This window comes from Ursus arctos, unplaced genomic scaffold (assembly GCF_023065955.2).
Source record: "Ursus arctos isolate Adak ecotype North America unplaced genomic scaffold, UrsArc2.0 scaffold_7, whole genome shotgun sequence".
Classification (NCBI taxonomy): Eukaryota; Metazoa; Chordata; class Mammalia; order Carnivora; family Ursidae; genus Ursus; species Ursus arctos.
The window spans coordinates 39,163,119-39,188,006 of record NW_026623089.1 but is presented as its reverse complement, the minus strand read 5'-3'; the positions used below and the strand labels follow the sequence as shown (position 1 = coordinate 39,188,006).

Below are 24,888 nucleotides of genomic sequence, written 5' to 3'. Positions count from 1 at the left end.
TGGGACACGGCCAGATGGATAGAAGGGCTTTGTAGTGGACAAGCAGTGAGTCGGCCGACTTGATCAGCGCGCTGCCCTCACGGCACGGCTGCACGTGGCGGACATAAATTTACAGCTGCCAACCTGGGGACGCTGAGTGCAAGAGGCCACTGCAGGGCAGATATGGAAAAGGGTAAAATGATTCAAGGAAACATTCTGCTTCGCCACGGAAAGAGCGGCAAGTTTCCAACCGCCGATTATTCATGTTGATCAAAGACTCTCAGAAATAAAATGCAAGTTTCTTGATCATAGAGCATTTGTAACGGCTTCCGATGAACTTAGCCATCAGAAGGCTGCAGCCTTTTAAATGAAATTCCATAAATCTATGACTTCCAACTACATTTCCCTCGCCTGGTGATCTGGCTGGATTCTCAGACAACTGGAAAGAAGGCAGCAAGCAACCTTTCATACCCAAAGTGATAACTCTTCCAGCTCAGGGGCTGAAAGTCCTTGCCTTCTAATAGCTACCTCTCATTGGGGGTGTTCCCACCATAATCCCTCAAAGATTAGGAATTCACATGCATTCAGACAGCCTTTTAACCACTGGGTTGTCTTGTAGGGTCATGCAGGAGGGATGGGGGCTCATCTTCTGTGCTGGGTTTCCAAGGTTGGGAGGAGGAATAGCACTTCTGTCCTTCCCAGAAGGGAGGTTTACTTGAATATCCCTGCCTGACCCTCCCTCCTGTCCCACATCCACTCACCCACCCACTCCCCCAGGGAAGGGGGTTGGGGAGGAGTCCCTGATCCAGGGGAGCTCCTGACACATTTCCCCTCTCTGGGAATGTAGTCAAGCCCTGCACAAGGTAGCCTCTGTCTTGCTACCTGCTCTGAGACTGGGCTCTCAGCAAATAGCTAATGAGGGGATAGGCAGTGTGCGGCCCGTCGGGAAGGTCTCATTACCCCAGCCCCTGGGAGTGATGCCAACCCTGCTTCCTGGGGAGCCCTGCCACTCATGTGCACTCTCCTCTTCCATCCCACCTGCAAGGACCACCTCCACCCATGACGTGTAGAGACCCCAGCCTGCCACGCTGGGCCTGGGGGAGGGTCCCATGGAGGGTAGTGCAACTGATCAGGAGAGCAAAAGGAAGTCCAATTAGGTCTCGGCACCAAACCACTTTTCTCAATACAGCTTTATCTGGAATAAAGTGGGCATTTTTATCTCTGTCTGACTCCTAGGCCCATTTATCGATCGGTTTGGGCTCACAGTAGAGAAAACAAGTAAAGAGCATTCAAAGCTAGGTGACCTACTGACTGCTTTGTAATTTCTTGGGACCCCAGTGCCCAGCGGGCAGAGCCTGCGTCAGAACTTCTGGTGAGGTGGGGGCCCAGATGATGGAGCTTCAGGCTGTCTGGGGGCCTCTACCCAGGGCAGCAGGATCAGATGAATCTCGAAAGGGGCAAGTTGTGAGATCCACCCTATCTCGGTCCCTCTCGGAAGAACTGGTTGAAAGTGGCTACAGGATCAAACAGTCTGGAAGAATGCAGCTCAGAGGCACCCAGACGAACTGATCGTATCAGCCTCATGTCTGGAGAAGCAAGTTGGAAAGAAAGAATCTTAGTCAAGCCCCCTGTGATGAGACCCGTGGGGAAACCATCACTCAAAGAGGTGTGAAAACTGAGAGGCTTGATTCCTAACTTGGACAGAATGTCCTGCCAACTCCCGTGGGGAGGGCATGTTTCACAGGCTGTGGCACACTGTGTCCCCTGAGTTTACACTGAGACCCTGGGACAATGCCCTCCAGGCTGAGGGGCCTCCCACTCCCCTCCTGGTCTGCTTTTCACAGTTAATATTGACACCCTTCTCTGGACCTGCGCTGACCCCGTCAGCCATAGAACAGGTGGCTGACGATTTTTAGGAGCCGTGGAAAGGCTCCCTTTCTTCCAAAACTCTTTCTCATCTGCTGCCTTGTGTCCCCAGTTCCTTTAACAAAAGGTCTTGCAATTAAAGGAGTTTAAATTGCAACCATGGGTTACATCCAAAGGAAGGTACACAGCACATTTCTGATACAGAAAGCCTTCCGGAATGCAGGTATTGATGGAGAGAGGTGTAGAGGGGTCCCCAGCACAGCCAAGAGGACTAAGGAGGTTGCGGGGACACGGGAAAGGCCAGCCTGAGTTCAGGAGACACACCTTCGCCTTTCTATTCCCACGGCTTGTCAGGCGGGGCTGAAGTTTTCTCCCAGATTACACGACTTTTAATCATAGAGGGTGTTACCTTTATTCAGTGCCCAAGACCAAGATTCCTAAACTTTGGTGTGCAGTGGAATTCACTGGGACTCTTGCTAAAATGAACATTCCCAGGCATCACCCCTGGGCTTCTGACGAGAAATCTGGGGAGGGCTTGGGAATGTGCGTGATTAGGGAGCACATCGTCCAGGAAAGCCTGAGGCTCGGCGTCTCACGGCTCCACTCAGAGAAGCCCTGGCTCATCCACTCTGAGTAGAGAGGTGAGCACAGAGTCCAAGTCCGGGGGAGAGGTGATTCAAGTCATGAGGAGCCAGACCCTGGAGCTCAACCGCTTGTCCAGTCCAGGGCAGGGTCCGGAGCTCGAAACTCAAACAATGCGTCTTCCCGTTTAACCCAGGGAAAAGAAAAGTAACAGTAAAGCCTAAGGAGTAAGCCTAACCCATGAGTGTTGTTTACAAAAAACTCCAGACAGGCCCTTTAAATAGCATGTCTCAGGACACAAGCACACAGTTTTCAAGGAAGTTACTTTCTAAAGAGCAGACCACGTATAACGACTGATGTGTCTCCCCATGCGGCTGACTCAAACTGGAAACCGGAGAGAATCTGAGTGAGAGACACCGTCCTCCAATGGTGACCTGATATTTCATGCCCTCCCTCCTGCACAACGTGTTGCCTGAGAAAGCATCACGGTGCCTCACTCCTTCATCTTGTTCGTTAGCCACACCCCCAGCTGACGCGAAGGTGACAGCTGGCACTGCACACCTCTTCGCGTCCCAGAATCCTTCTTGGCCCTTGTAAGTCATAGTTACTTTGAATGAACACGTGAATGGAATGAGCATGAGCATTGGTATTGGTGGGTCAAGACCTCCCAAAAAGAACTTGGTCCTGGGACAATGACACTGTTACATTCTGGAAGGCTGGGAAGAGAGGCCAGGAAGAGACCCATCCTACCCAGTCACCTCCCTTCATCTGGAAGCCCCTGCCTCCGAAGCATGGGAGTACACCATACACTGAGCCATCAAGCCTGACTTCTCCGCAGAGTTCTGGCCTCGGAGTTCTGGGTCTGCTGTGATTGATCTTAGGGCCTCTGAGTTCTTAGTTCATTACAGAATGGAGGCAGGAAGTCCCAAGACCTTAAGCAGAAGACAATTCTTAAGTTCACTGGAGTTGGAAGGAGACCAGCCACTGAAAGCCCTGGTCCCTGGCATGTAGATCGCGTTGATTTGCACCCAGGGGCTGTAGGAATCCAGACGGCAGACACCGCCCTGCCTCAGTTTCCTTAAGCAGCATCTTGTACAGAACCATAGGAGGGAAAAACCAAAGGAGACCAAAAGAGGTTGGTGATAGGAAATACGCACAAGGAAAGATTCTTAAAGAAAATAAAGAGGAGTCAATACTTTCATTGCAAATTCAAAAATGAATATACTCCGTTCTCTGTCCCTCCTTATTCAATGATGGGACAGTTTCCCAAGGAAAAAACTGTTAAAAATGTAGCTGTGTAGCCACTATTTATAACTGGATCAGCGTTCTCAGGGAAGGCAACTGCAGCCCCAGGGACACACAGAGACTTTCTCTGTCTCTGACCCTCGGAAGTTCGCCTATTGCTTCACTTCCCCCTTGTGTCTCCAAGATTCAGGCCAAAGGCAGTGTCTCTTGGGGCTCAGACAAAGCCATCCATGTGAGGAAGCCCTCTGCGTGACCTACAGGGAGCAGCTGATGAGAAACGGAAAAGCTCCAGCTGTGTCTATTTCAAGCCACGCTTTTCTTCTGCATCCCCGTAAGACAAATTCTAAAACACAAAGGAAGGCAAAAGAGCAAACAAACAAACAAACAAAAAACCCCGGATTAAATAGACTTCCCATTATGACAAGGCAGTTGGAAAAGAAGGTCACCTTGGGAGATGGAATCCGCCTTGGGAGATGGAATCCGCCTTGGGAGATGGAATCCGTGGCAGAATACAAAGGCCATGTGTATGCCCCTGAACAGCCAGTAGGAAACGCTGAGATGTAGGGCTTGGGGGCACCTGGGTGGTGCAGTCATTGGGCGTCTGCCTTTGGCTCAGGGCATGATCCCAGAGTTCTGGGATCGAGCCCCACATCAGGCTCCTCCACTAGGAGCCTGCTTCTTCCTCTCCCACTCCCCCTGCTTGTGTTCCCTCTCTCGCTGGCTGTCTCTCTCTGTCAAATAAATAAATAAAGTCTTTAAAAAAAAAAAAATGTAGGGCTTGGGAACTGGCCCTCTCCAGATACAATGCCGGGCCAGGTCTCTATATTTGCTCGCTACCACCTTCCACTCCTTGTTGACATTCATTAAAATGGCATTTTACCAAAGAGCCTGGGTCACTTGTTCATTCTTTCTTCAAAAAAAAAAAAAAATCCTCACTGAGCCCTTCTATGTACCATGCATTTGAGAAGAATCCGGCAGAGTCCCTGGAGTCGAGGTCCCTGGCCAGGTCCACCTGCCAACCTTGGCTCTTACCGCTGCCCCCTCTGGCCCTCACCAACCACAAACATGCAGCCAGCTTCAAGTCATCTGCAAATTCCTCTTCTCCCCTCGTCTATCCTTTAGCTGGACCTGTTTTGTCTCTTGACATGGCACGGCCCACAGCTGTCATAGCCCTCCTCACCCTGTGGCCCACCCGCATCCTCTGGGTGACCTTCTCATTTCCCCCGGGAATGTATCCTTGTCTCTCCTTTACTCCCAAGCTAGCATCACCCTCGTCTATGGCCCGTTCACATTCCCTTTTTATTAGCTATCTCCATAATATCTATCAGATCTATGCTCGTATCTACATGTCCCCTCCTCCAGATTGCAAGGCTGGGGCCTGGAGAGGGTGGAGATCAGACCTCCCCACCCGTCCCTCTCTTTAAGGTAGGCACAGTGATATCGGGTTCATAAACAGGGACTTAATACATGTTTGTTCAGTTTGATTTCAGCCTCTTAAATTCTTTCAAGACCACGGCAGTTGGAGTGAGGGTAGGCACACTGAAGAATTGTTTCAAGTGTTGTTTAAATTACACTCCTGTTGTCAATTTGTTCCCTTTGAGGATCTGGACCTGTTGACACTTTCAACATCATGATGTGTGCTTGCTTAATTAAGCAGTAGCACTAAATGTTTAGTAAATCTCACTCCTAATTATCTGCTCCGTGTCTCCAGAGAAAAAGGAATTATTTAATTTCTTCCCCTGAAACTTGAAATACAGGTTCCCTATGGTAGTACTTTCAGATCCAATTATTAAATTCCCTCTAACATTTTGGGGCTAAGTAGTCAAATAAGAAATTGTAATTTCATCTTTGCCCCCAAATACTTTTAGGGTAACGGAGTTTTCCGTTTGCTTTGTTCATTCCCCGCATTTAAAGCTTATTTATATAATCTTAAGTCAAATAGTCATTTGGCTTATTAAAATATGTTATTTGGGGTCAGACTGAGATACTGATTAAATTGCAGGAGACAGCCTTTGCAAATTGCTTCTATTATTAGCATTTTCACTGTTAATGAAGACGTCTCCATCGGAAAGTATGCAGATTCATTTTGGCTCAGACTATCAGTCTGCCTCTGAGTCTGTGGGTGGCAGGACTGGGCTGAAAAGCCATCAAAGGTAACGTTTTATGAGGTCTGGGGAATTAAAGTTGCTGTCCCTTAAGACCTCACCAAGCAGCTTCATCTCACCATTGGGTGGTAGCCCAAACCTCTGCTTGCACTCTTTTATTTCCATTCTGATTTCCTTGTTCTGCCAACTGCAACCTTTCTATATCACCGTGCTGGGTGCAGGGCACTCAGGACACCACCTCCCTGCTATCCCTGGGGTCAGGCAGGACCTCACCCTGCGCTTCACCTCATTGTGTCTCACCTGCAGTGAGGCCCAATCTGCATTTCACCTGCTCATGATGAATGAGTGAGAAGATACTACGTAAAGGTGACTGTCATTGGAGCGGGAGACACAGGGCTCCCGGGGCCCCTGGGGATCGACGTGACTGCACCTGGTCCCCAACTAGAGCACTGTGCTTCTCTGGATTTCCCACAGACTGACCTTCAGGGGCTCCCGGCAAAGAGCTCTGTACCTTCTCCCTCCAGTGCTGACCTTCTACTAAGAACATTCTGCTTTTTCCAGACCACCAATGGGCTGGTCTGGGGGAGCCTGAACCAACACCAACCCAAACTAGCTCCTTCTGTTGCCCCAAATGTTGGCTCCATCTCTGGCCCCTGTCTCCTGGCATTCTCACCCCCCGTCCCCCCGCCATGGCTTCAGCTGCCTGACTCAGAAATCAGTTCTCAGTAGCCAGATCAGACAGAAGCTTCAGCTCCTCATGCCTGTGCACCTACCAGACATTGGTGCAGTGTGGCCTCCAGCTATCTTCCTCTCAATCCTAAATGTCCCCTGTGGACCAGCTGTGGGCCCCACACTGCTCATACTACTGAGTTAGACCTCGGGGTGCCATCCCCAAGCTCTCTCTCTTCTCTCAATCGATTACTAAAGACTTCTCATCTGACCTTTCCACGTCCCTCCATTCCTCCTACCAAATGTCGTCCTCCATCATTCCAAGCCTGGGCAACTACAAAAGGCTGCCTCCTCGTCCTCCAGTCTGGTCCCCCAAATCCATGCCCTGAACAGGCAGCACAGGGATCTGTCAGAAGACTTTAATACTTCCCAGGGTTTTCCAAGGCCTAAAGCAGAGATCCCCCAAACTGTCTGATGATCAAATCACCTAGACTTCATGTTAAATATTCAAATTCCACCCCAGGCCTAATAGACTGGAATCCCCTGGGCAGATGCTTGGGAATCATGGGAATGTTGACAGTGGCCCCGTCGATTCTTGTCATTAGGAGAGGTTGAGAAGAACAGCCTACAAAATCAAGTGTAAATTCCTTAACATTCAGTACAAGTCCCTCCACCTTCAGCCCTGCCTGCCTCCCCCAGTGATCCACGGCCACCCCCGCCCAGCTCAGGCTCCAGCCCCAGTTCAGGCTCTGGAACCGCGGTGATGGGACGCCCACACGCGGAGATGCCGCCTCCTCCCGTTCCCAGCCCTGCAGAAATAGCACGGCCTTCTCCCTCATGCTCAGGGGCTCTCCCGTGGGTCGAATGAATGCCCCGTGCACACCGCGATCACTGCACCTACATTACCCTGGAAAATCCTATCTGTGTTATCAGCCACCCCTATAGACAGATCTACCCACATGTGTCCCCAGGTCCCCAGCAGACCAGGTACTCGGTAAAACGCCCACTGAGTGAAGGGATAAATGAGCCCACCCAGCGCGGCTGAACCGTCTCCAACGTGTTATTTCCCGAGGCCATGTGTTCCCTGAGCCCAGCAAAGCTTCCTCCGCTGAACTGATCGCATCTCTGGAGGCTGCCACTCATTTCCTAATCACGTTCGCCCCTCTTCCCTAGTTTGAGTCGATCTTTCTGGAAATGAGGTTCCCAAAACGCACTGCTGTAGTCCCCATGAATCTCACCAGTGCCGCACACACGACACAACCGCCTTCCTTCGCGGGGACACCAGGCCAGTTTGTACGCGGACGGAAACCCGGGCGGCTGTTCGCGCTGCCGAATCACACCGCAGACGCGCGTCCAAGTCCCTGCCGCCGTCACCAAGGTCCCCGCACAGAGACAGCCTCTCGGCCTCTCGTGGACGACCCGACAGTGCCTGAGGTGCGTTTTCCCCGCATGCATCGCTCTGCCATTTTCCAAATGGAATCTCATTCTGTTATTTCCTGCCTGTATTTCTCACCTCTCTGGATTCGTTTTCATTATGTTTTTACTCCTCGCTGACTTGAAAAACATTTCCCAATTTTGTATTTTCTGTAAAGTTCATTAGGGTGCCGTGTGCTCCTTTTTCAATGTCGTTGATTAAACAATTAAATGAAATCAAACCTAACATTGGCCCTCCCGGTTTCCACTGAGAACCTCTCCAGAGGGTTCCAGCACCATGTGTCACTTAGGACTTTTTGATCCATTTTCTCCGCAGGCAGGGCTTGCTCAGTCCCATGCTCACAGAGCACGAACAATTGAAGAATCTGCATAACATTCTTTACCTTTCCTTCTCCCTCCATGTAGTAAAAACAACAGAGGTTCGGGGCGCCTGGGTGGCACAGCGGTTAAGCGTCTGCCTTCGGCTCAGGGTGTGATCCCGGCGTTGTGGGATCGAGCCCCACATCAGGCTCCTCCGCTATGAGCCTGCTTCTTCCTCTCCCACTCCCCCTGCTTGTGTTCCCTCTCTCGCTGGCTGTCTCTATCTCTGTAGAATAAATAAATAAAATCTTAAAAAAAAAAAACAACAACAACAAAGGTTCATCTGATAGGATTTCTCCAAAATAAGGTGAGCGTGACCCCCCCGCCCCTGTCCTCTAGAGGGTCACGTATTTTCAGTTGTCATTATTTATCATTGCATTTTGTGCCACAAAGAACCCACAACCCTACAGTCAGGAGCCCTCCCTCCCACGATCTCACACAGACATGATTTGCAGATAAACCCCGATGTATCAATGCCCTAGTCTTCAAAATCCCCACTTCTCCATCACGTTTTACTGACATGCACAGCTAAAACATAAAACGGCAAGTTGTGCTTTGCCTCAAATTAATACAACTTACATTTCTTACCCAAACACTTTCAGAGATGTCTCCAGGGAAAAAAGCCACAACGAATCCATATGTTGGTGTAGATTTTTTTTCCCAAAAACTTGCTTTTTTTCCCCCACCACATATACATGCTCCAGGACTCACCCCAAATTGGGGGAAACTCAAAAATATATAAAGCAAATAACACTGCAGATATGGGGATGAGCTTGTTATTTGGTTTGGTCTTGGGTATTTTGTTCTGGTTTTTTTATTACTCTGTATGACATTTATAAAGCATTTTACAAGCACATGGATAACGAGCTGGACTTTGTAAGGAGCCCCCCTCTTAGGGACGCAGCAGGGATGTGCCAGGTCGTGGTTTCTGTACAATTCCCTGAACACCCCGTGTAACTCCATCCCTTGTCCTCCCCTTCAGCAGATCAAATCGAAGTGTAGGTGATACGGACTGACATAGGCTCACACCCTTGACTCCACTATCATATGTAGAAACAATTTAAAGATGCTAGACTTCAATCAGCGCTCATGAAAATTCAGTTGTGGTGCCACCATGATATGCACGAGTTTCATTTATTCAACAACCTGGCAAGTGAACTTTCCCAGAAACGACCTTTGCAACCGATAGGCCAATAACCACATTTCCATCCCTTTCTTCCTCAGAGGAGAGCAACATGTGACCTTTCCTAAGTGATAATCACTCCCAGGTCACAAAGGACTCCAGCTAAGGAAAAGTCAGGTGTCTTGGAGAATGCTAGAGGCTTGGAGACAGGGATTCGGAGGCACCTGCGTATGCCAGGATGAAGTCAGCCTAGGCCCTGATCTCCTTACAACTGCAGTGTTTCAAAATGAAAGCTCTTGGAATATCCAGCTGCCCCTTTGCGCTTTTCCTCTCGAGGCACTTCTTGTACAGACCAGGAACTTGCAGATAACCTCGGCCCCCTTCCATAATCCATCGCCCTAGGCCACCTCGAAGGTGCTGCACTGACTCAGGAAGCCAGAAGCCACAAGCTTGAAACAAGCGCCAGGTTGCAACTTACAACCAGTTTGCTCCTGCAAAGACCAGACCAGACCCAGTCAGAGCCACAGTGGACCCCAGCTCTGACCTTTGGACTTTTTCCCTCATTATAATACTAAAAATCATGCCTGGGGGGTGGAGACTTAGCATGCAAATAAAATGTTCTGTCAACTCACCTGCGTGCCCAAGTCCCTGTATTTCCCTACCTTTACATGGGACATGTATACATGACGTCACCCCTTTCCTGCCTTTTCTTTCCTTCAAACACTTTCCCTCACCCTGGTTCGGGGAGCAGCCTGGTATCCCTCTTACTAAGGCTGTCTCCCTCATGCCCAGGCATGAGCTTGCCGCCGTAAACGCTATCCACGCCATCCTTGGCCTTCTGTCTGTTCCTACCTGGGAGGGTCAGAGAACCCGGAGGTCAGTAACACCTTGACTTAAAAAAAAAAAATAATAGGAAACTAGGTTTTAAAACTTTAGGCTATCTCTGACAAGTTTCTGGAATGGATTTTTTTATTATTATTAAGACTTGAATTTTTTTTAGAGCAGTTTTAGGTTCAGAGCAAAATTGAGGGAAGGGTTCAGAGCTGTCCCATACCTCCAGCCCCTACACGTGCACAGCCTCCCCCACTGGCAACACCCCCCACCAGAGGAATGCATTTGTTACAACAGATGAACCCACACTGATACATCATAACCACCCAGCGTGCATCGTTTACCTTAGGGGTCACTCTTGGTATGGGACGTTCTATGGGCTTGGACAAATTAATCAGGACATGTCTCCACCATTATAGTATCACACAGAATGTTCTCATTGCTGTAAAAGTCCTCTGTGCTCCACCTATTCATCCCTCCCTCCCCGCAACCCCTGGCAACCACTGGTCTTTTTACTGTCTCCATAGTTCGCCTTTTCCAGAATGTCACGTGGTTGGAATCATACAGTATGTACCTTCTTAGATTGGCCTCATTCACCGCACAATATGCCTTTAAGATTCCTCATGTGTTCATGGCTTGATAGCTCATTTCTTTAGAGTGGATTTTTTTAAAGAGTTTTAAGAAATTTAAGAAGGAAAAGGAAAATCCTAAGAGACATTGGCAGGTCAATCCCAATTGCTTTTCTGATAGGTTTACTAGTAGGGATCATGAAAAAGTTACAGATATCTCAAAGCTGGTTTTTCAGTAGAGAACTGATAGTCACTAGCAGTGGCCATGTGGGCTAGATGGAAAAATATGGTCAAGATAAAAGCCCAAATGGTAAAATTAAAGTTCCCAGCACTGTCAACAAAAAGAGTACAGGTAGATAGATGACTCACTACCCCTAAAGTCCTGGCCAATGCAATAAGGTCAGCAAAAACAAAATCAATTTGCATTCTTGAGAAGCAACTGAAAAGGTCTATATTCAAAAAAAATAAGATAAGTCACTGTGTTGCCAAATGTTAGTCAACAACGTTTCTATACATCAGCAATAACCAATTTAAAAGAAGTGTGTGTGTGTGTGTGTGTGTGTGTGTGTGCATGTAGGGAGAAGGGATAGATCTTACTTACAAGTGTACAATACTTAGAAATAAACTTAATAAAAAATATTCAAGACTCATGTTAAGATACCTTTTACCGAAAGATTAAAAAAACATCACCTCACATGCATGAAGGAACCTAGCAGTTCCGTGGACAGGAACATTTAAAATCATAAAAACATTGGCCACCTGGGTGGCTAAGTAGGTTCAGCATTCGACTTTTGATTTCAGCTCAGGTCAGATCTCAGGGTCCTGAGATCATTGCAGTACACTGAGCTCCACACTGGGAGTGGAGCCTGATGAAGATTCTCTCTTTCCCCCCCCTCGGCCCCTCCCACCTCTCCCTCCCTTTAAAACACACACACACACACACACACACACACACACACACACACACATAAAGACATAAGATGTATATATCCCACATCAAAGTAATTTATAAAGTCAATTAAATCCCAATAAAATCAAAACCCAACATAATTTCTAAAAAAACTATGTAAGATCAGCTGAAGAAAAAACTAAATGAGACTAGGCAAGACATTTATTTAAAAAATGAGACTTGCCCTATTCTCTAATAATTAAAATAGTGCTTTATTGGTGAGTATGGAGTTTGCATTTAAATGTAGGAATTTTGCTCATGACATTGTAGCATTTCAAAACAGGGAAATTTTATCTGTTCAATAGATAATGTAGGGACAATGGGATAGCCATTTGGAAACAAAGAGTTATTTATTATTATTATTGTTGTTGTTATTATTCCACACCTTATACAAAAATGGATTCCAAAGAGATAAAGGAGTAAAACTTTCTTTTAATCCTTTAAAAATATTAAAGAAAAATACATAAAATACTTTTATAAGCTTGGGTGGGAAATACCTTCCCAGATAATATACGAAACCAAGGCACCATGTGCAGTTTATTGAATAAATTACATCACAATTTAAAAATATATATATATGACTGAAAAAAGGAATACCGTAAAGGAAAAAAAAAACCCAGCAAATTTGACAACATAAATATCCTGAAAATATAAAATATCTATGTGGTAAAAAAAATAAACAAAGTGTAAGGATAAGTAACAAACAGGAAGAAAATTCTGTATCATATATAACACCTAAAGAATTAATGATCAGGAAAATATATATATATATATATATTTATATGTATGTATGAAAAAGACAGCAACCAATTGAAAAATAGGCAAGTGTTAGGGACAGGCAATGACAGAAGAAATTTTTTTTATTATGTTCAGTTAGCCAGCATATAGTACATCATAAGTTTTCGTTGTACTGTTCAACGATTTGTTAGTTGCATATAACACCCAGTGCTCATTCCAACATGTGCCCTCCTTAATACCCATTACCAGGCCACCCCAAGTTTTAAGATTTATTTATTTTTAGGGAGAGAAACAGAGAGAGAGAGAGAGATAGCACGAACAGGAGGGGCACAGGCAGAAGGAGAGAAAGAATCCCAAGCAGACTCCATGCTAAGTGCAGAGCCCAACACAGGGCTCGATCCCTCAACCCTGAGATCACGACCTGAGCTGAAACCAAGAGTCAGATGCTTGACTGACTATGCCACCCAGGTGCCCTGACAGAAGAAATTTTTTTAAACAGTCAATAAACATATGATGAGATGTTCGACCTCACTAATAATTGAATACAATAATTGAAATTAAATTGTGCTGAATATAATAATCGAAATTAAAACAACAATGAAATATTCTTCTTCCCATCATTGGGATAAATAATGAAAAAGATTAATAATATCCATTGGTAATGAGGCTTCAGGGAAATAGACCCTATCATGCAATGATGGTCAGAGTATAAATTTGTAAAATCTTTTTGGAGAGCATACGGGCATTGTCTATTAAAAATTTAAATATGCATGGCCTTAGGCCCAGCAATTCTCTTTCCAGGAATCCCAAAGATGCACTTGAAAATGTGTAGAATGATGTTCACTGAAGCACTTGTTGTGTTAATGAAGAATTAGAAGTTTCGCGAGACTTCATCACCAGGGGAACGATGGCATGCAGGCTGGTGTTGTCTGGCTATGTAATAGCAATTACAAAAAGTGTAAATAATATCATGGGCAATGCTTGTAAAGCATGAAGTGTAGTGTTGTTGGAATATATGGGTGTGGGTGTGCACGCAATGCCCAAAGACGACAGACTTGATGGATGCAGACCACACCATTGACCACGATGACCTCGGGGGACGGCAGTGCACCTGAGGACGTGAGGATGTAAGCTAGATCTCTGTGGGCTAGCATGCACACGGAAGTCCTGAGGAAAGAGGAAGGATGGACAAGGGCCTCGAATGAGATTATAACTAGAACAGGCCAAGGGAAAGAGAGGTGACTTGTCCCAGAGAAGGTAAATTACCCACCGAGTCTTGCCCACCTCAAAGTATCGGTAGCAAGAAGGGCTATCAAAGACCATTTCATTCGTTCATCAAATACTTATTGAGGGTCAACTGTATACCAGGCATTCATAGTCCTCTTCCTCTTCCTCCTCCTCCTCCTCATCTCCAAAAAGTCTACATTACATAGAACCAATCCATGGGAAAAAGGCATGGTCAGGGCTGGTGGGAATATAAACTCGTGAACGACTCTACAGGTCAATTCACCTCCTTAAATCGTATCAATCTAAATTGTATCAGTCATTAAATGGAATATACCTTTGGACCCAGCAATCTTATTTCCAGGACTTTATTCTAAAGGCAGGGAGATTTGTGGAGATTTATTGACAAGAATTTCGAACGACTTCACTGTCCAGTAACAGTAACGGAAAAGATAAATGGTGATACATCCCCTTCTTGGAATACTACCCTGCCATTAAAATTACGCGACGGAAGCACATTTAACAACATGGGAAACCGTGCACACTCTAGTAACACGAGAAAAGCCAGTCAGAAAATAGTACTTGCGGTATGAGTGGAATTAGGTTCTTAATTTTTATTTGCACACAAGTGACTGGGAGGGTCTACACTGAAATGTCAACTTAGGCCTGGGTGGAGATATTGCAAGCCATTTTTATTTTCTTCTTCAAACCCTTTCAGTATCTCTTCATATATTCCCTACTTGAACTATATTATTTTTGCAATAGGAAACAGCCAACATGTGGAGACCAGGCTACACTGCTGTTAACACCTGCGCTGTGCCAGGAACCACCCCTCATCCCCTACCCCCCACCCCCCCACCCCCCTGTACACAGCACGAGTCAACCTCCTTTTGCAACAGTGAGAGGAGAAAACACATGTGTCAACCATTCTTCCTGGGAGTTTCCAGTGGAAGACCAGCAATTTTTTCTCACATTAAGAGCAACGCAAGGAGAGCACCACAGTCCGTGGTCAAGGGTAGGGGAGAGGGGTAGTGTTAAAAACATTCCCAAGAAAATTTCCCCTCTCCTGTGAATGGCTTGTGAAGCCTGCAGGAAGGAGAGCAAAGTGAGTTCCTTAGAACAGAGGGACTCTGCAGCCCGGAGGAGGAAAGGGACTCACTCCGAAAACACTTCTGAGAATGGCTATTCAGTGTTATAAGCCAAAAGTATTTGCCCACAGAACTTTTCATTGTGTTTGTTTTTATTCTGGTTTTCCATATAACAATTATTAATATGAGGTGAAGATTTAGGAAAACAAGGCCCCTGGAAATGAGCAAGGAAAAGGGCCTGGGGAATGGTGCCCCAGGAGGCTGGAGCCACGGGCCTGTTCCCTGCCTTGCCCAGGAAGGACAGTGAGCCAAGCTTCCGCAAGCTCCCCGCAGCCTGGGGCGGACATGTTCCAACCTAAACAAGCCTGTCTGTTCTCAGGTCATTTATGTAGAGTCACCTTTTAACCTCCCGGTGTAGTCCCTTGAAGCCCACACGGAACGTTCTAGAAGGTATGGTCATCCCTTCCTAAGATTTCCAATCATCCCGTTGGAAAACCACAGTCCTGCTCAGAGGCTGAGACAGGACGAGGAGCAAGAGGCTCTGAGGCAGAACAGACACAGCCCAGGAGGCCCAGCTCTGCCGTGAGATTAAAACCACTCCCAGGGCCTATGGGGGGTGAGCATGAGACAGACAGACAGAGACAGGGAAAAGAGGAGGAAGAAAAGAGGAAGTGAAGGGACGGAGAGGGAGGAGGGGAAGAATCAGAAATGGGAGGACCAGGAGATGGAAAGAAAAGGAGAGAAAGAAGAGAAAGGAGGTTCGGAGAAAAGAGAGGCAACAGGAGGAAGGGAGGTAGGGGAGGCAGGGGAAGGGGGAGAAGTAGGACAAGGGTCTGTATTTCCAGTGAAACCTACGAACCACCTCAGGTTCGGGGAGCACATACCTCAATAAACATTCTAGAAGGAACCCACCTTCTCTCACTGAAAGTAGATTCACATTAAGTAATGAACTACATGACAGCACTTGAATGCAGGCAACCTTCTCATCTATTCTAATTGGCACAGGGTCCTTACTACCGAGAGACGTAGTGCACAGTTCCAGAATATACTGCGACATAAAAACAAAAAGGACATGTATAAGATCTTATGTTTCAGAGCCGAGTGATATTCAGAGTGGATGCCCTCCTCGGCCCTTGGTCATCTGATGCATTTTTCTGTTTTCTGTGCCAAAAGATATATTTATACTAATAGTCATTTGTTTTCTTGAATGAATTTGCTTAGGGAGAAAAAGTGCACATTTCAGATAATACATCATTCCGTGCTTAAGAACATTATAATGAGCAAACTCCAAAGGCAAATAAAGTTGTACTAACCCCTACCTACATAAATTATCTACTTTAACATGTCCCTTATTCATGCAGGATATTAAAAATACCCTTTCTCTTTCCATCAAAAAAAAAAAAAAAAACTCTTCACAACTGAGTTTTATCCCTTCAAAAAAAGTTTATCAAAATAACATCACTAATGCCTTTAATATTGTATTACACATATATAATAAAATTAGATTCTTTCTCACACTTGGGACCATCAGCTTTACTTTGTGATCCTCTTTACCTTGTACTAGACCAAATTCAAGTTTAAGGCAATCAAAAATGCAATATTTAGCACACAATAGAAAGTCTTATTAAAACTGTAGAACATTTGTGATAAAAAACGATAACCTTCAAATATGGTGCTTGGTAGATAAGATGTTCCAGAACATGGCCCATGCCTCCTATCTTTCTCCAGGAAGGGAGGGCTACCTCTGGTCCTTTGCCCACATTCGGATGATTTTCTCAGTGAGATGCTGCCTGGGACTTGGATCAGTTCCTCTGGGCAAAAGATCAGAGGCACCAGCCTGCCCTGCTCAGGGGCCTGGAAACTGACATCAGGACCTCCCAGTGCCTGCCTCCCCGCCGTGGACGCCCAGCACCCTGCAGCCAGAGCAACCAAGGCTGATTGCCCCCTGAGCTGGGGCAAAGCACACGCATGGCCCGTCCAATCTTTTGGATATGAAGCTTTTGCCCAGGGCCAGGTTGGGCAGGATGGGGCCAGGCACTTGCTCCTTCCTCTCCTTCCTTTCACGTTAGCCCCAGTGTCCAAGGAAAGATCTAGCCTCGTTCCCACAGCCTGGATCACATGGCCAGGGCCCACAGCGGCCACGCAGATGCATTCTAGCCCAGCAGAGCCCTCTCACCGATGAGAGGGAGGACCACTGATCTGTCCCCCATCTCTCCGCAAAGAATGGATATGCCCTTACCTCTCATTTCCGTCGCCGAGGAGCCATTGGACCAGGCAGTCCACTTATTCCTGTGCTTGCTGATCTCCTGGACTTTGCAGACGTAATGCCCTTGATCTGCCGGCCGGAGAGTCAAAACAGAGAGCGTGTAGAGCGCCCCGCGCCTCTCCTCGAGGAGGCACAGCCTCTGCCTGAAGGCGCTGCGGCTGTAGTTGCCATAGTACTGCACCACCCGGAGCTTGGTCATCTTAACCATCAAGGCCTCCTGCGAGTCGGGCCGTGCGAAGAACCAGCGCACGGCCAGCAAGCTGTCCTTCCGTCTCTTCTGGGAGACGTGGCAGAGAAGCGTGGCATTTTCCCCCTCCAGGTAGTCGACCACAGGCCCTGGGGACACGGTGACATTGAGGGCCCCACACACCTCTGCCGAGGAAAAAGGAAGGAAGAAAATGAGCATGGCCACGGCCTTCCCCGGAAGGACACACAGTGCGTCTTTTCTCCAGGAGCCATCTGCGTGGCCAGAGGGGCAGGCCACCCTGCTCCCCTCCACGCTCACTCTGTGCCTTTGTGCTGGACAGGAGGGCTCCTTCTGGAGCATGGCAGGGACAGGGGTTTTCCGTGGGCTCCCACGTCCTCATTCACGGGACAATCCCATCCACGTGACATGCCACGGACCACCTGGCCCAGACATAGTTGGAAATTTTCCTTAATTAGCTACTGACATTTAACATTCAGGAAATTTCACATAAAGATTGGGGTTTGGGGAATCTGTTAAAAATTTCCAGCCTGCATCCCATCCACCAGCCTGCCTCCCAGGGTCCAATTTTGATCAGTCTCATCCCCTGCCTGAGTTGGCAATGCTGTGGGTCCAGGAGCTGCCCTTCCCAGCCCCTTGCCCGGTCTCAGCTATTTCCACTGTAACCAAGGCAGAGTATCAGTGCTGGTCAGGCAGGCACTGACTAGTACCAAGGAGCTGGAACAGCAGAGGTTTCTCGGTTTCTTGCTCTAGGTCTTTTGCGGACTTGCGGTCCATGGTCCTAGAGCTGCAGTGCGGGACTAAAGAATGAATGAGCCCAGGAACGGGGAGGAGTGGCAGAACCCCCGGCAACTCGAAAGATGCTCCAAAATCCCAGACCTGGTCTACTACTTCCTGTCCTTTGTCTTCTTCATTAGATCCACCCCAAGGGCTGCCCCTCCCGAACTGCCCTTCTGCCCCCCCTCCAAGCTCACCTTGGAGGGAGCCATCCCAACACCCACCCAGAGCTGCCAGACCAGCAGACCTCACACAGAGGCCTTCCCCGGGAGACTCACTACATGGTGACAACAGGGACCGAGCAGTGCATCCGTCCTGCCCTGGAGCTCACCGCTGAAGCCATCAGCTGGCAGGCAGAGCCCAGAAAGGGTGTTTCCGCACAGGAAACCTGACGGCAGGGCTGTCTTCACCCCAGGTCCCACATCCTCTCCCTGCACGGCCAACTGTCCAACAGCAGCAAGCACCATCCCCCTCCTGCCCCACCACATAAGCAGGAGTCCCTGGGGTCATCTCAAGCCATGGCTTTCAGCCCCAAATGTCACCTCTGGTCACATGAAGCGGCTTGGGACCTGATGTGAGGGTCACCAAAAGTTTTGAACTTTGGCCAACACTGCAGGTAAGCAAGAAGGAAGGATGAAAAATAGATCAGGAAAGACTTGAACCCTCCTCTGTGAAGAGGCCGTGAGGCAATAAGGTGAGGCCCTGTGTCTGTCAGGGTGGGAAAGTCTCCTGTGAAAAATATTCTTCACGGTGAAAGTCCAGGCAATAAGCTCATCCTCCTATACGGATTCCACTGTTGAGTTCATAAACTGAATATGTCCAGAGATATGACTGAAGGCTCAATTTTCTTGAATTTTCTTTCCCATGTCTCAGAAGCCAGGCCCACCAGGATAGTCCAGGACACTCCAAGATCCTTACTTAACTTAATCACATCCATAAAGTACATTTTGCCACATAAGGTAACATTCACAGGTTCCAGGAATTAGTACACAGACATCGTTGGGCGCCATCATTCAGTTTTACCACATCGTGATACTCTTTTGTTACCTCAAAAAACAGATGGACATAAATTCACAACAAAAAGGTTAGTGCTGGGCTGGACTCTCCTTGTGGAACAGAATGAGACCTTCCCTGTCTACAGCGACAAAGGACAAAGCCAGTCCAGGGAGATACTAGCGGAAGGAGGGGCGTCAGCAACCAAGGAAGGTGCACATTCTCTAATAACAACCTCGCTGTGACAGAAATGGCTCATGTTGGACAAAAGAGGAGGAAATGCTCCCCGCTGTCTCCCCCTGCCTCTCGCCCATCTGCCCTATACCTTGCCCAGACGCCATATTAAATTAGCTCACGTCCCTCCTGACTGCTCAGGCCCTGTCTGAAGTCCCCACGGGCCACAGCCAGGACACCAGGCGGACCCACTCCAACAGCTGCCCGGGGATCGACAGGCGGAGAGCAGCAGAGAGCGGCAGCTGGCTTCCAGAACTGAAGCCCAGCTTTACCCGCCCCCAAGGGCCCCCCACTGGAGTCAAGGGGAGAACTGGGGAAAGCAGGAAATTGAAACAAGATGGGTGGGATGGGAGAGCCCAGACCCCACACCCCAGTCCCCTCCTATTCACGCCGCGCGAAGGAGGGGTTATTTATAGTGACTGAAACCAGGAGAATGTGCCAAGTGCTCAGTCCCCATGGGAGGCCAGATTCCATCCTGGAGGCCAACGAGTAACTCTTCCACTTCTGCAGCTCAGACCAGGAGTCAGCAGCTCCCGGGAAAGCCAACGGACTGAACCATCTGCCTAAAAGGACCCCTCCTTTCCTCTTTACCGGGGCACCTCTCCGCCTTCATCTTCCCTATATTCTCTTACAAGTGGTCCACACACGCTTCTCCCACCAAAGTGCAAAGACCCTCGTTATGGGCTGAATTGTGCCCCCGAATCCATATGTTGGAAGCTCCAATCCCCACTCCTCAGAATGTGACTGTATGTGGAGATAGGACCTTTCTAGAGGTGACTAAGTTTAAATGAAGACCTTCACCCAACAGGTGCGGTGTCCTCATAAGAGGAACTCTGGGCACGGACACATGCACGCACAGGAGGCCGCCCATGTGAGGACACAGGGAGAAGATGGTCATCTGCAAGCCAAACAGGGAGCCTCGAGAAAACCAACCTTCCCAACACCTCGGTCTCACACTTTGGGCCTCCAGGGCTGTGGGAAATAAATGTCTGTGGTTTAAGCCCCCCAGTCCGTGGCACTTTGTTCTGACAACCCTAGCAAGTCATACAACCTTGTTCCCAGGAAAGCTCGTTTTGGCCCTACGTCTGCCTCCAACCCAGATATTTACACCCACTTGCAACTCAAAGGCAGGAGTGGAGGGTGACTGAAATTCAGGGCCAAGGGCCCCTCGGGGTGTAAAGCTTTGCCAGAGGACATAGGCTCTCAGGGGTCCCCAGGGCTGCGATGAGCCCTCCTTGAATGCCAGGTATTCCCAGTAGCACACTTCCTTTGGCACTGGAGATGGCTAGCTGAAACCCAGCGAACACAGCTCCCGTGCCGGCCTGGAGGGGAGGGGGGAGTGCAGGTGGAGGCCCCAGGGCCTAGCAGATGTCCGCTGAGCTGGATGTTTAGTTAAATACTAGGAAAGACAGCATCACACAGCACCCGCCCTGGGCAGCTGGCAGGCCCCCTAGGGCTCAGCAAAGAACACAGCAGGTGGGAGGCAGGACAGTGGGAAGCAAGGGTGACACCAAGCAGTGTATGGAGTCAGGCTGACCAGAAGGCAGTGCCCGTAGGAGTCCAGGCCTTTCCCTTCTGGGTCTGTCTGAATGACAGAGCATACACCCACCGTGCGGGGCAGAGGGGCAAGCCAAGCAAACATGGGCCAAGCCAGCTACAAGACAGGGGGGTATGGGTGTCACCCCCCAGGCAGGGCGGGCTCCCCTCTCCTGGCCTAGGACAGAGAATTGTCAAAAAGTCATTCTCGCCCAGAGAAGAAATGAATTTCTTGCTTTGTGACCCTGCATTGCAGGGAAGTGAAGTGGGAGGTAGACTCCCCAAACCTCCTGCCCCAGGCACCTCTGCACCCAGAGTTCCCACTTCCTCCAGCTTCTGTCCCAGCCTGTGCTTCGTTCATACCCCACAAATACTTGCTGGTCAGGCATTGCACAAAGAAGACAGCATTCCTAACCTCATGGAGCCGACAGTCCAGTGGGCAAGGCGGCCTGTCGGTCCTGGGGGAAAACAACACAGGAGGAATGACAAACAGTGTCACATGCTACAGAAAAAAGGTGCAAAGTTTTAAAAAATCAGGGCAAAATCCTGATCTAGTCTGTGGGGTCAGGGAAGAAGGAGACTCTGGGGAGGTGACTGTGAGCTAAAGGCTGAGTTGGGGCTAATGACATAAAATTCAGGAAAGCAGCAAAGGCTGACCTTCCTGGGAGAGAGGGGGCGTCACCTGTGCAAAGACCCTGAGGCACGAGGAACCTGGTACAGGCTGGAGGAGAAAGCACAGTGTCCTCTAGTGAAGGGTACCACACAATGGCCCAGAAAGCCACCAGGCCTGCCAGTGGATCTCAGGAGGGAACTTCCAACCCCAATAAGGACCCCTTCAAGGCCAGTTCTCGAAGGAAGAATATGACAACATTGGCAGGGAAGAGACTGAACGAAACTGAGCAAAATGGATTCTGGCCACAAGGAACCCTCCCTCATGTGGGCTGGGCACTGGGATTCTCACGGCCTGGGCCTTCCCAGTGTCCTGACGGGGCTGGGCAGAGAGCCAGGGGGTGGTGTTCAATAGAGCAGGGCTAGAAACTCGGTACTATTAGCCTCAGTTTCCTCGTCTGAAAAATTGGAAAATGATGCCTGGCAAGGTGAGTGTAGGCTCCAGTGAGGAAACACCTTTAAAATCCTGATACTCGTAAGCTTACCCTGTAAGCTCTGAGAGCTGGGCAGGGGAGGGCAACAGAAAATGACACATGCCGACCTGTGAGCAGGGTAGGCTTCTTGGGTGTACGATCCACAGTCATCCAAGGCCCTACACATGGAGGGGCCTGCCACTTGGCTTAATCTCTGCTGTCACTCTCTTGAAATTTTTAATCAGGGACCCCACATTTTCATGTTACGCTGGATCCCACAAATTATGTAGCCGCTTATGCCTATAGGTAAATACAGGCATCTCTATGAATTCACTTCATGTAGATAGGATTTCTGGGGTCTAAGCGTCTTGCTCACTGGCCATGCAGTGGAAGAGGGCAATTGCCAGCTGCAGGGGAGTGTAGGCCTTCTAACAAGGCACCCTCCTGGCCTGGGACCCAGAGGTGGGTATGGCCGCCAGCCATGTACTAGCGGCTCCGTGGCCCTCACTCCTTCTCTGTCCTGAAGAAACTGCTCCCACTCACTCACATCATTCCTCTGGCTGCTGCCCTGAATTTTATGTCATTAACTCAGCCTTCAGCTCCCCAGGGTCTCTTTCTTCCCTGACCTCACTTAGCCAGAAGTTTCTGCATTCATAAAGAATGCAAATCGTGGGTACCATTCAGCAGCAAAAATCTCATTCTTATCAAAAAGACAGTCTGAATTCATGACAAATAAATCTCTGAAAGATATACAGTTGTATTGTTTAAAAACCCATGGCACTGGGAGCCTGTAAGGATCAAGCACCAAGGAGAAGTGCTACCAGACCCAGCCTATGGGGCGTTGCTTTCACATGAAGCCCATCCCCTGAGAACAGCTCTCATCCGGGAAAAACACAGGACCCTGGCCAACGATGAAGGCTACCACTCTATGCCAAGCATTGTCCTAAGCGTTTTAGGGTTATTTTCCCAACTGATCCTCATACTATGATTACCCTCATTTAACAGAGAGAAGGGCTGCCTCGCAGAGAAACTCAGCGCCCGGCTCAAGCTCGCACAACACAGCAGAGGAGGAATTTGAACACCAGCCAACTGGCTTCAAAGGCAACCCTCAACCACCACTCTGGACCACAGCTTGGCTTTTAGTAAATATTGTGCCCCTCGGTTTCCTTTCTGGTAAAATGAGGGGTTGGACCAAGTAACTGCTAAGGTCCCACTCTGCTCCCAAATCAAGAAGTAGGGAAAGCGCGGCGGTAAAGAGTCCAGACCCACGTCTAAAGCCTAAAGCGGCTCTGCCAGGCCCGCCGTCGGGGATCGCGGCCAGGAGTCAGGGGGGGACGCTCAGCAGAGGGTGGCGTTCAGCGCATGCCACACAAGCGGGGCTGTCATGATTATCCACCGCGTGGCCTTGGGCACAGCCAGGGCAGACTCTAAAGGATCCCGAATTGCCTCTCTCAAGGCTTCTGAAGTCTCCCGAAAACATAAAAATTTCCTTGACTCCCCCCACAAAAGTCACTCTCTGGGGGTGCCCTCCTTGATAGCACCTGTGATCACGAAGGGGGTCAGGGCGCCTGGGGGTGGGGGTGAGGACCCCTGTGCCCCCTTGCATGCTGCTGGCTGCTGGCTACTCCACCAGAGCTGTCCTGGCCCAACCATCCCAGTCAATGTCCCAGTCAGACCTCGCATTTCCCACAGCACCAATTTCAGATTGACCAGACACCCCGCTGCACTGGCAGCCAGGGTACAATGGGTGAATCTCTTCCCACTGTGCTCCAAGTCCCTCCTCCTCAGACTCTGATCTAGGCTGGCTCAAATGTCAGCTCCACCACTTGGTAGCTAGGTCACCCTTGGAAAATCACTTAATCTGAGCATCCGCTTCCTTACTTACAAAACACAGCTTAGACGGGATGAGCACAGTCCAGAGCCAGGCTCCCTGGGTTCAAATCTCCGCTCTACAACTCACAAGCCTGTGACTTCAGCCAAGTCGATGCCCGGGCCGGGGCCTCAGTTTCCTCATTTATAAAGTGGGGATACTAACAGCACCGCCTCCAAAGGTTATTGGCAAACTGAGTGAATGTTTGCAAGGCACCTGCATATATAAACTTTGCTCTTGATTACTTTAAAGCGCTGTTGTGATGAAGTGAGATATGCGTAGCAGGACACCTGGCCCCACAGGCACCCAGGAAATGTAAGAGCCATCGAACTATTCATTATTAACTATTATTCTAGCCCTTGGACTCTTCAGCTCCGAGGCAGGCAGGCAGGGCTCCGGGAATCAAGAAAGACACTTCTTGAGCAACTCAGAAGTGAGAGCAGCAACCCCAAGAGAGCGCCAGCAGTGCGGGCAGAGGCTGTCCTAAAGCAGGGGGCTCCGGTAAAGGGTCCCACTTCTTCCAGGCGCGGACACCGTGTCTCACCCGGCCTGGTCTCGCAAACCGCCCGCGGACAAGCCCCGGGCTGCCGGGGCGGATCCAGCCCTTCCGACGGGGTCCGAGAAACTCCCCGCAGCGGTAGAGGAAAGTTGCTGCTGCACACTACCTGCCACCAGTTGTTGGTCCTGACTGTCATGGAGAAAGAAAGAAAACAAACCAACAACTAGGGCCGGCGCGTCCCCGCTTCAATCTGGCCCCCCAAGGCTGGGCCCTGGAGGGCGCGGGGGCCCTTGCGAGTGTCTGCGGAGCCGCAGGGCCCGGCGGAGGCAGGAAGGGGGCCCCCGCACGGCGGCCCCGGGGAGCCGGGGAGGTGCCGCCGCGCTCCGCCGGGCTGGCGCGGCCACAGGGACCCGCGGAGCCCCGGCCCCCCGGGCGCGGACGGGGAGGGGGCGGCCCGGGAGGCTGCAGGGCCTCCCCGCCAGGCCCCGGCCCCGAGCCCCGGCCTCCCCGGCGCGGGCTGCCCTCGCCCCACCCGCGCGCCCGGCCCCGCCACGCTTACCCGGGGCCGGAGCCCGCGCCAGCAGCACGGCCGCCGCCAGCGCCAGGAGCCGCATCTCCCCGCCGCCGCCCGGCGCTGTGACGCCCGAGCAGCGCCGCCGCCCGC

General features: G+C 49.6%; 1 protein-coding gene across 6 annotated transcripts in view; it reads right to left on the bottom strand.

Moving 5' to 3' along the window:
• Positions 1–24,888, bottom strand: part of VSTM4 (V-set and transmembrane domain containing 4) — a 98,763-nt gene extending 73,875 nt beyond the window's left edge. For all 6 annotated transcript variants that reach the window (XM_048219276.2, XM_057308807.1, XM_048219275.2 and 3 more), the window contains exons 1-2: positions 24,784–24,888; positions 17,002–17,400 (exon numbers count right to left, since the gene is read on the bottom strand). In XM_048219276.2, coding sequence (XP_048075233.1) covers positions 17,002–17,400; positions 24,784–24,838 — 454 coding nt within the window. In that variant the 5' untranslated portion in view covers positions 24,839–24,888. The remainder of the gene's footprint in view (positions 1–17,001; positions 17,401–24,783) is intronic.